At 36.3% G+C, this 12,690-nt stretch overlaps 1 protein-coding gene across 1 annotated transcript in view; it reads left to right on the top strand.

Moving 5' to 3' along the window:
• Positions 1 to 5,171, top strand: part of LOC127842842 (pentatricopeptide repeat domain-containing protein 3, mitochondrial-like) — a 54,079-nt gene extending 48,908 nt beyond the window's left edge. The window contains exons 18-20 of the mRNA XM_052372605.1: positions 3,689 to 3,752; positions 4,423 to 4,532; positions 4,956 to 5,171. Of these exons, the coding sequence (XP_052228565.1) occupies positions 3,689 to 3,752; positions 4,423 to 4,532; positions 4,956 to 4,995 (214 nt within the window). The 3' untranslated portion in view covers positions 4,996 to 5,171. The remainder of the gene's footprint in view (positions 1 to 3,688; positions 3,753 to 4,422; positions 4,533 to 4,955) is intronic.
• Positions 5,172 to 12,690: the final 7,519 nt, after the last annotated feature.

The raw sequence follows: 12,690 nt of genomic DNA, 5'->3' as shown, positions 1-12,690 counted from the left end.
GGTATTTTTAGCTCGACTTTTATATATGAAGTTTATATAGTGAAGCTATCATACTCACCCCGGCGTCGTCGTGAGCGTCTGCGTTAGCGTGCAAATGTAAAAGTTTTCAAACTACCCCAAATATTTTCATTGTCCCTTGACATATTGCTTTCATATTTTGCATACTTGTTTACCAACATGACCCCAACCTATAAACAATAGCAGACAACTCTATCAAGCATTTTGTCATAATTATGGCCCCTTTTCCACTTAGAATATGCAGCAAATGTTAAAGTTTTCGTTCTACCCCATTTATTTTCATTGTCCCTTGACATATTGCTTTCATATTTTGCATACTTGTTTACCAACATCACCCCAACCTATAAACAAGAGCAGACAACTCTATCAAGCATTTTGTCATAATTATTGCCCCTTTTATACTTAGAATAATGCATATTATTGATAAATCTATGTTAAAGTTTGCGTACTACCCCAAATATTTCCTATATCCTTTGACAAATTGAATTTATATGTTGCATACTTGTTTACCAACATGACCCCAACCTATAAACAAGAGCAGACCACTGTATCAAGCATTTTGACAGAATTATGGCCCCTTTTACACTTAGATAATTGAACATTTTGCTTAAATTGCCATAACTTCTTTATTTATGATCACATGTTATTATTACTTTGACAAAACAACACTTACCTGAATACCACAATGGATTCCACCCAAACAATACCCCACGCCCTCACCCAGAATCCCTCCCCCAACCTCCCCCCCCCATTTTTTTTTTAAACATCATCTAATAAATTACCACACCCCACATTATATCCCCCTCTCACCCCCCTACCCCCCCCCCAATTTATTTTTATTTTTTCCTTTTTTTATTTTTGAAAGATCGTCTAATAAATTATTGAATAAGATTAATTTCCCCATGATGGCTTACGTTATACTGTCAAGCTCTTGAATAGTCCAGCGCGCTGTCCTCTGAAGCTCTTGTTGTTTAAAGGAAGTCCCTTTTACCGAAAATCTAGTTTAAGCGGAAAGTATGGTCCCTGATTAGCCTGTGCGGACTGCTTAGGCTAATCTGGGACGACACTTTACGCACATGCATTATGCCCAGTATTCTCAGAACAAGACAAATACACAAATAGACTGTGGTATGGGAATTATGGCGGGCTGCTTCCAAGAGGTGGTTTCCAGTCAGTTTCTTTAGTTTGGATTAACCAATCTTGATGAAACTTTAGATTATCATTAACCCATTTATGCCTAGTGGACTCTCCCATCCTTCATAATTGGATCAATTTATTTCCAAAATTAGGGATGTCTTGTATATTTATTTAGAATAGTTCTTACAGAAATTCCTTTAAGCAAACAGCGCAGACCCTGATGAGACGCCGCATCATGCACCATTTAGGCATTAATGGGTTAAGCAAGCTTGCACGGAGACCTATCTAAGGATTGTATATTTGCTTAGTAGGGTCAAGGACACAGATACTTAAAATTTAAAAATCTCGAAAAAAAGGTTTCTCCAAAATAACTTATTATAGATCAAGGTAATAAACTAAAATTGTGTGTCTAGTTTGCTTACATACCTTTGGAAAATAGAAAAATGGTTTCTGCTCAATAACATGAGTAAACCCTTTCCCCATGAGAAGCAAAGTGAAAATGGCTTTTGCAACCAGCATAAAACCAGAACAGCCTGTGAGTAACTCACAGTCTGTTCAGGTTTTACGCCGTTTGCTGCTCATCAGTATCTTAAGGTTGGATATGAAGGCTTTGTAACTTGATTGTAGAAAAGAAGATTTTGTAATTTAATCAGATTTTCTGAGGGACTACATATGCATCAAAGTGCGTTTATAAGGGGTAAATGGTTAAGATGGAGTTATTGTGCAAAGTATTTTGTGTGTAAGAAGCTTTTTTGAATAAGCTCTGGACTGCGCAATTATTGAAATTAGAAAAACAATAAAAAATTGAAAACCTGGTAGCATGGCTGTTCAATGTTTCTTGTTTGAACAGTGAATTAGAAGTTTTAAATCATTTCTATTTCCCAACAGAACACAGGAAAGCATCAATTAATACCAAAAGTCAATGTGGTTACATAGGACTGGTGCACGTAAAGCCATTTTATAAACTTTATGAAGGTTTATATGATAGGTTTGTTGATATTGCCTATAACTTAACCCTTTCAGTGCGGGAACCGAATTTTGAAGGCCTTTGCAAACAGTTTGGATCCAGATGAGACGCCACAAAACGTGGCGTCTCATCAGGATCCAAACTGTTTGCTATTCTGATAGTATTCTTTAAAAAAAATCGAAGAAAATGCTAATTTTAGAAATTCTGCAGACGACATTTTAGCAGACGACAAATTTCCCAGCATGCAAAGGGTTAACTAGCACAATATCCAGCTGTGCATCACATGCAGTGTCATGCAATGTTGTGCCATTTTACAAACGGTTGAACCTTAACAGTGTTTAAACACATCTTGAACATTTTACATGGAAGCTTAATGAATGTGCTTTTATTATTATAATTGGGCCGTACTCAGTGGAAAGGGGGTTTAATGCATGTGCGCAAGCAGTCGTCCCAGATTTGCCTGTGCAGTCCCCACAGGCTAATCAGGGACGACACATTTTGTTTTAATGAGGATTTTTATGTCCCCCACTATAGTAGTGGGGGACATATTGTTTTTGCCCTGTCTGTTGGTCTGTCTGTTGGTCTGTCTGTTGGTCTGTTTGCGCCAACTTTAACATTTTGCAATAACTTTTGCTATATTGAAGATAACAACTTCATATTTGGCAAGCATGCGTATCTCATGAAGCTGCACATTTTGAGTGGTGAAAGGTCAAGGTCATCCTTCAAGGTCAGAGGTCAAATATATGTGGCCAAAATCGCTCATTTTATGAATACTTTTGCAATATTGAAGATAGCAACTTGATATTTGGCATGCATGTGTATCTCATGAAGCTGCATATTTTGAGTGGTGAAAGGTCAAGGTCAAGGTCATCCTTCAAGGTCAGAGGTCAAATATATGTGGCCCAAATCGCTTATTTTATAAATACTTTTGCAATATTGAAGATAGCAACTTGATATTTGGCATGCATGTGCATCTCATGGAGCTGCACATTTTGAGTGGTGAAAGGTCAAGGTCATCCTTCAAGGTCAGAGGTCAAATATATGTGGCCCAAATCGCTTATTTTATGAAAACTTTTGCAATATTGAAGATAGCAACTTGATATTTGGCATGCACGTGTATCTCATGGAGCTGCACATTTTGAATGGTGAAAGGTCAAGGTCAAGGTCATCCTTCACAAGGTCAAGGTCATCCTACAAGGTCAAACATAATATAGGGGGACATTGTGTTTCACAAACACATCTTGTTTTTTCTTTGTTTAAAGAAAGTCTCTTCTTAGCAAAAATCCAGTTTAGGCATAAAGTGTTGTCCCTGATTAGCCAGTGCACACTACACAGGCTAATCTGGGACGACAATTTATGCACATGCATTAAACCCCATGTCCATAGAGCGCGGCTCAATTATTTTACTGAAATTCCGCATGCATGCATTCTATATATTGGTAAATCTTTAAACTGTCCAAAGTATAGATTATTAACAATAGATAGATAATATTTTGTATCTATGGTCTAGGCTATTCTATGACGGCCCTTGTACATTTTTTATTTTATTTCACCATTATGTTTTAGGCCATTAGTGCTCAAAGAGCTGCTAGAGAAGACAGCAGAAAATCTTGAATTTGAGCTATTGATGGTAGGTCTCTTTTGTGCAAGACTAGATTTATTATCTTGAAGCTATTCAAATAGTTTGACCATGGTACCCATTTAATTGCAAAAAACTATTCTTCAGTCCATCTTATGGTTCACAATTGATTGCTTAAAAGTACACATGTTCGCTTTAGTAAATGTTTTCCAATTGATGGTGTTATTATGATTCCTTGCTCTGTTCTTCACAGCCCCATAAAGTTGTTTATAACTAATAGAGATCAGCAGTCCAATGTGGTGTATACAATGTATTCACACTTCGCACATTTCCACTGTTTATAGACATGAAACACACAAACTAATTCAGTCTTATATTAATTTAGTATGCAGTTGACTAACTTAAAGCATATTTGGATTTAACCACTTTAAGGATCGCCTGCGGTCAGATAGAAAAACTATGCCAATTTAAATTACTAGGTCTTATCAGGATGTATAGCATTCCTACATCATGGCATATGATATCAAAATTGAATATGGATGGGTACATGCAATTAAACAACTGGAAAATGAAGTGAGGTACAATCAAAACATTGATCTTGTTGATGTAGTCCTAGTTGCTATGGTTGCAGTACCTGTAGTCCTAGTTGCTATGGTTGCAGTACCTGTAGTCCTAGTTGCTGTGGTTGCAGTACCTGTAGTCATAGTTGCTATGGTTGCAGTACCTGGTTGAGATGGATGCCAACTACCGGCCGATGTTTGTCAAGCCTATGGAGGAGTTGCTTGTCACGTACGGGGACCTGTTGGAGACTAACCTCACCAAAACCAAAATGTAAGAGTCATAAATAGAATTTATAACCAACCACACACCTTTTCAGGAATGTAATTGAAATAATAATATTGTACAAGTACATACAATGCCCATGAAGTTGCAATAGCTTGATTCTGACTAGACAACACTGTATAAGAATAATAAGAAACAATCGTAGTCTATATTGTTTGAAGTAAATAATCCAATACAATAATCATTGTATGTTTATTTTGTGAATCTCTAAATGCAAATGTATATTTGATTGTAAAAATCATTTTTCTGACTATATTTAAATGAAATATTTAGATTTTACACCGAGTATTTTAAAATATTTGCAAATCATGAACCAAACACCTTCAAGTACCTGTTTATTGCACAGGTTTTATGTAGTTCTGAATTTCATAAATGTGTAAAATATCACAGGTAATTGCATTTTGATTTCAGGGATGAACTGAGGGCCTTTATCAAAAAGTCACAGTTTTAGACACTGCTAGACCCTATGATTTGCATGCTTGGAACTATTACTGCCTAGGGATAAACACAAGACGAATGCCAGCAACCTCTATTTGTGCCAACTTGAATCCTTGTGGAACTTTGTGCAGACAAGCCATATGTTGTAAAATACAATACATTAACTGATAAAAACGATTAAAAATCTAAGCTTTTTTATTGTCAGTTAGGCTTAAACATTATACAAGTTTCCTTTCTAGTGGCAATGCTAGATTTATCATTTTATGTATTATATGAGCCTTGCTCTGTGAAAAGGGGGTTTAATGCGTGTGCGTAAAGTGTCATCCCAGATTAGCCTGTCCCCAGTTCTAATTTATTTTTTACCCTGTGGTGACCTTGACCTTTGCTGTCTCAAGTGCTTTCAAAATTTGAATGAAGGCTTCGGAGGTATGAAGTTACGGGTGCAAACAATGTCACCATCCAATAGATATAGGGTATTTGTATAACTCCCTGTTGGCCCCTTTTTTCACACAAATTCATTGAAACAATAAGCAGCGTTGCTACCAATTGAAAGTTGGTTTATTAGTATTGTTAAAAAATACAAAGACTAACTAAATTTTTAACTTCTACCAATGCATAATTGTCATTAAAGTTGTGAATGGAGTAGGGGAAACATTAAGGGACAAAATCAACATTTCGCAGTTGTTTATTACACTCAATGAATGTATGAATAATTGCTTAACATAATACTATAATGATTATAAATAAATAAATAATAAGAACACATAAATGTGGGTACATGAGTTACATTGTATATGACTTTATGTAAAGTCAAATAAGTTGACAATCCAAACAAATATGTGACTTTGAAAATTAAATGTGAAAAACAATAATGAAAACTACCACTAAACATTATATATCATACAGGAATGCAATTAAGGGACCGTTTGTTTTTTTAACAGGACTTAGTTGATTGTTTGTAGGGAAATTCCTTGAAATCCAGACATAGCATAAAAAGAAATGAGCAGATAAGAGAGTTATCTTTTACCAGTATTGACCTTAAGTATGCAAAAAAACATTACAACAAGATGAATTATTATAAGTTTATTTACAGCTCTTTGGCACCCTGTTATTTTGAAATAAACTCTGTATTACCTGGTCACACATTTAATAAATAACTGAAAGGGCGAGTTCTAATAGAATTGTAATTTCTTATCAACATTTTTGTTGAGATTATCAATTTGTGAAGTACGAGTTTAAATGAAAATCCATTGAGTTATCTATTTGGATTTGTAGAGTTATTACATGTATTGAAAAATTTATAAAGTTAAGGCAAGAAAAAATAAATGTTTGCTAATCAAGGCAAGAAATGACCATTTATCATTGGAGACTTGCTCAGGAAAATGGGGCTTAATTCAAGTGCATAAAGTCCCAGATTAGCCTGTGTAGTCTGAACAGGCTAATCAGGGACAACACTCTCTGCTTGCATGAATTTTTTTATTTGAACAAAGTATTTTCTAAAAAAAATTCCAGTTTTAGCGGATTGTGTCGGATTTATGCACATGCATTAAGCCCCATTATCTCATAGTGCTGCTCATAAGTATTTCAATGGTATATAGCACATTGGTAATAAAATCTAATTTATTTTCATCAAATTCTTGACCTCTGTATTTTGCGATCAGATGAGAATTCTCTGATAATCTTTTGGAGAATTTCACCATATTCCCTTCAAACTCTGTTCAATGCAAAGAATACAAACCACAAGTACACATACATACATAAACAAATGATAGATAAAATACTCTACCAAATCATTTAATATTTAACTGAAAGGAAACTGTAGAAAATGAAATCATCAGCATTTTTTTATAATCTTTCACAAATGAAAATGACAATGCAAATGATACAAATGGTTACAGTATTTCTGGGTCAATACGTTTTATGGGAGGATAATAAAATCAACAATATCACCATAATGTATTCTATGTTTTCAGACACTAAACTTAGGGACACCTTAAAATTAGTCCACAATTATCTATCCATATTTTGTCCATGTCATTGGACATCTGATTTTCACACAGGTATTATAACAATTGTTGAAGGTAGTAGCTCATGTTCAATTATTCTATTATTCATTGAATTGTAAATTGTAAAACCTCAGTTTTTTAAGCAACTATGCTATGTTTTCTGACAGATCACAAACAGTGATTTTGCAGGACAAAAAATATTGACAATCATTTTTTTTTTAATGTAATGTGAACATTAAATATATTAAGGTTGTACATGGACATCATTAATTATAATTTGAACAGGCAGCTACATATAACACATACCTACACCAGTTGGTAAAATGTTGTTTTTTTAGGCAAGAAAAATGTGTACCATATCACAGTCTATATTAAGAGTAAAATACAGAATATATACAAAATATACATTACTTTATACAAGAAAACTGAATGACCAAACAATACTAAACAAGACTATTGGCAAGCAATATATGTCCCCTACAGGCTCCACCATTGTCAGAAATTTCACCATCGTCAGATTTAATTATTTTTTATTTTTTTGCCATAGCAGCCAGATTTTTTGACGTAGGAACAAAATGAAATGATGTGCATAATGTCCATATTGCCATCTATCCATATTTCAAGTTTCATGAAAAAATATGAAGAACTTTCAAAGTTATTGCAGGATCCAGAAAACCACCATTTTCAGCAGTATTTCTAGTCTATTTGTTGTCATAGCAATCATAATTATTGACGTAGGAACAAAATGAAATGACGTGCATAATGTCCATATTGTCATCTATCCATGTTTCAAGTTTCATGAAAAAATATGAAGATCTTTTAAAGTTATCGCAGGATCCAGAAAAGTGTGACGGACAGAATGACAGACAGACAGAGCGCAAACCATAAGTCCCCTCCAGTGAAACCGGTAGGGGACAATAATATACTCAACTAGAAATGGCGCGGCAGAGGCCGACGCGTATCCCCACGCCGAATGTTTGACCTAGGTGTGCCCCAGGGTTGGTAATGGGGCCATGCATAGCTGAGATTGACCGTATTGTCATAAGAGAAGTTCATCATCAATTAGAAGTGAATTGGTGTAGAAATGAAGAAGTTATAGTAAAAGGCAATTTTGGGTGGGTGTGACATATGTGGGCAGGGCGCCCCAGGGTTGGTAATGGGGCCATGCATAGTTGAGATTGACCGTATTGTCATAAGAGAGGTTCAGTATCAATTTGAAGTGAATCGGTGTAGAAATGAAGAAATTATAGTAAAAGGCAATTTTGGGTGGGTGTGGTCTATGTGGGCGGGGCGCCCCAGGGTTGGTAATGGGGCCATGCATAGTTGAGATTGACTGTATTGTCATAAGAGAAGTTCAATATCAATTTGAAGTGAATCGGTGTAGAAATGAAGAAATTATAGTAAAGGCAATTTTGGGTGGGTGTGGTCTATGTGGGCGGGGCCCCAGGGTTGGTTATGGGAACATGCATAGTTGAGATTGACCCTAATGTCATAAGAGAAGTTCAGTATCAATTTGAAGTGAATCCGTGTAGAAATGAAAAAATTATAGTAAATGGAATTTTTTGGTGGGTGTGGCCTATGTGGGCGGGCGCCCCAGGGTTGGGATTGGGGCCATGCATAGTTGAGATTGACCCTAATGTCATAACAAAAGTTCAGTATCAATTTGAAGTGAATCCGTGTAGAAATGAAAAAATTATAGTAAATGGAAATTTTTGGTGGGTGTGGCCTATGTGGGTGGGGCGCCCCAGGGTTGGGAATGGGGCCATGCATGGTTGAGATTGACTGTATTGTCATAGGTGAGGTCCAGTATCAATTTGAAGTGAATCGGTGTAGAAATAAAGAAGTAAATGTAAAATAACCTAAAAAAATGAGTGATAATTTCTGACGCGGCCCCACCCCAACCCCTATAACTTTTGACCCAGGGGTCAGATCAAAATTCCAAATAGTGCACCGTCGCACATATGCTCATAGCTACCATGTGTGTAAATTTCAAGGTTCTAGTGCTTTTAGTGTAGGAGGAGATAGTGGCCAGGACGGACGGACAGACGGACGGACAGACGGACAGACGGACGGACGGACGGCGGAGATCACCACAATATCCCCACCTTTTTTTCAAAAAGCGTGGGGATAATAACATTGTATGCTCCAATTCTCAATAATTTCTTTTAAAATTGGTCTTGTATATTTAACATCCAATCTTCAATTTATATCAAGGATTATTTTTCATGATCAAAACATGTTCAAATGTAACAACAAATACTTTATTCTTGACCATAAATGTCACATGAGTATAAACATAAAATATTCTTAACCCTTTCCCTCATAAAAGCTAAGTGAAAATGGCTATGAGCAAACAGCATAAAACCAGAACAGCCTGCGAGTAACTCAGTCTGTTCAGGTTGTATGCTGTTTGCTGCTCATCAGTATATTAGGATTGGAACTGAAACCTTTAAAACTTTGATCAAGTAAGAAAGGCCTTTAATTTAAAGTAATATTCTAAGAGACTACAAATGTGTCAAAATATGTATCTTAGTGGTAAAGTGTTAAATAACATGCTGTGGCTACACTAAAATTAGCACATACAGTACCAGCAACCACTTGAAATTGAGCAGCTTATTTCATAGGAATATCCCTGAAGTCATCCCAACTCTTAAGCATTAAGCATATTTGAGCTGTGCTCTGTGAAATAGGGGCTTAATGCATGTGCATAGTGTCGTGTGCAGTCTGCACAGGCTAATCAAGGACGACACTTTCGCCTAAACTGGATTTTTTGCTGAGAAAAGACTTATTTCAAACAAAAAATATAAAAGCGTAGTGTCGTCCCTGATTAGCCTGTGCAGACTGCACAGGCTAATCTGGGGCAACACTTTATGCACAGGCATTAAACCCTCTTTTCACAGAGCACAGCCCATTTTCATTTGATTCACAGTGAACAAGACAAGTAGAGAAAAAGCCCTGAAGGGAAGAATACACATTGTCTTTGTTTTCTAAAAAAAAATACACAATGATTTGGGTAAACCAACAATTGTTTAAAATATGGGCTGTCAGTTGTTGTGGCAGCCATTGTGTGAATACTTTTTTTTGGCACTGTGACCTTGACCTTCGACCTAGTAACCTGAAAATCAATTGGGGTCATCTGCGAGTCATGATCAATGTACATGTGAAGTTTCATGATCCTAGGCGTAAGCTTTCTTGAGTTATCATCCGGAAACCATTTTTCTAAGTTGAGTCACTATGACCTTGACCTTTCACCTAGTGACCTGAAAATCAATAGGGGTCATCTGCGAGTCATGATCAATGTACCTATGAAGTTTCATGATCCTAGGCATAAGTGTTCTTGAGTTATCATCCGGAAACCATTTTACTTCTTCGAGTCACTGTGACCTTGACCTTTGACCTAGTGACCTCAAAATCAATAGGGGTCATCTGCGAGTCATGATCAATGTACCTATGAAGTTTCATGATCCTAGGCCTAAGAATTCTTGAGTTGTCATCCGGAAACCATCTGGTGGACGGACATACGGACCAACATGTGAAAAACAATATACCCCTCTTCTTCGAAGGGGGGGGGGGGGGGGGGGTATAAAAAGTATACCATGCTTTGGGTAAACCAACAATAGTTTTAACAAGGGGTGTTTGTAAAACATGCATGCCCTCCATATGGGCTGTCAGTTGTAGTGGCAGCCATTGTGTGAATGTTTTTTGTCACTGTGACCTTGACCTTTGACCTAGTGACCTGAAAATCAATTCTGGTCATCTGCCAGTCATGATCAATGTACCTATGAAGTTTCATGATCCTAGGCCTAATTATTCTTGAGTTATCATCAGGAAACCATTTTACTGTTTTGAGTCACTGTGACTTTGACCTTTGACATAGTGACCTGAAAATCAATAGGGGTCACCTGCCAGTCATGATCAATGTACCTATGAAGTTTGATGATCCTAGGTGTAAGCTTTCTTGAGTTATCATCCGGAAACCATTTTACTGTGTCGAGTCACAGTGACCTTGACCTTTGACCTAGTGACCTGAAAATCAATAGGGGTCATCTGCGAGTTATGATCAATGTACCTATAAAGTTTCATGATCCTAGGCGTAAGTGTTCTTGAGTTATCATCCGGAAACCATTTTTCTGTTTTGAGTCACTGTGACCTTGACCTTGGACCTACTGACCTAAAAATCAATAGGGGTCATCTGCGAGTCATGATCAATGTACCTATGAAGTTTGATGATCCTAGGCGTAAGCGTTCTTGAGTTATCATCCGGAAACCATTTTTCTGTTTCGAGTCACTGTGACCTTGACCTTTGACCTAGTGACCTGAAAATCTATAGGGGTCATCTGCGAGTCATGATCAATGTACCTATGAAGTTTCATGATCCTAGGCGTAAGCGTTCTTGAGATATCAAACGGAAACCATTTTACTACTTCGAGTCACTGTGACCTTGACCTTTGACCTAGTGACCTCAAAATCAATAGGGGTCATCTGCGAGTCATGATCCATGTACCCATGAAGTTTCATGATCCTAGGCCTAAGCATTCTTGAGTTATCATCCGGAAACCATCTGGTGGATGGACATACGGACCGACATGTGCAAAACAATATATCCCCTCTTCTTCGAAGGGGGGCATAAAAAGTATACCATGTTTTGGGTAAACAAACAATTGTTTCAAAAAGTGTACCATGATTTGGGAAAACCAATAATTGGTTTACCATGATTTGGGTAAACCAATAATTGTTTCAAAAAATAATACCATGATTTGGGAAAACTAACAAAGTTTTCAAAAAAGTATACCATGATTTGGATAAACTGATACAAAAATAGTCTGTTTCTAAACACCTTAAAGCAATAAGTAAAAGTTTTGAGTGGGGTTATTGCTAAAAGTAATAATACATAACACAAAACAATATTAAACAGAGCTGAACTTCGATACCTTGAACACACAGAATGCAGCTATTCTAATACTTTCTACACCCCAAGTTTAAACCTAAATTTCAATTTATGTCGAGTGGTTTTCTGCCCGGTGTATGTACATGTATATCTTATTATAACAACAACACAATAATAGGTGCACAACAATCACTGGCATTATTAACTAATGATATATTGAGGCTTTTTCTTTTAAGTAGCAGCTGGAAAGACAATTTAAACAAAGACACAAACATATCAAGTAACAAAAACTTAGGAGTAAAAACACCATGTATTCATTTGAAAACACCATGTCTACATGAACTATACATGTTAAAAAGTAACAAAAACTAATGCGCCGCTATGAATTTTTTTTTGACCTTTGACCTTGAAGGATGAGCTTGACCTTTCACCTCTCAAAATGTGCAGCTCCATGAGATACACATGCATGCCAAATATCAAGTTGCTATGTTCAATATTTCAAAAGTTATTGCAAAACTTTAACCAAGGTTAAAGTTTTGGGACAGAATGACGGAATGACAGACAGGCCAAAAACAATATGCCCGATCATTCGATCCAGGGGCACAAAAACACCATGTATTCATTTGAAATCACCATGTCTTCATGAACTATACATGTTAAAAATTGTATTAAGATGCATACAAACTAAATGGTTATATCAATAATTAAAATGGTATATAAATGAAACATACATGTATAACATTAATGCAAAAATGACTAGATATACTGACTCAGAATCTTGCATCTAAAAAACAACTAATCAACAGGTTCACAT

Source organism: Dreissena polymorpha, chromosome 8 (genome assembly GCF_020536995.1).
Source record: "Dreissena polymorpha isolate Duluth1 chromosome 8, UMN_Dpol_1.0, whole genome shotgun sequence".
NCBI lineage: Eukaryota > Metazoa > Mollusca > Bivalvia > Myida > Dreissenidae > Dreissena > Dreissena polymorpha.
Note: the sequence above shows the minus strand (reverse complement) of the source record. Positions and strands in the feature narration are given on the sequence as shown.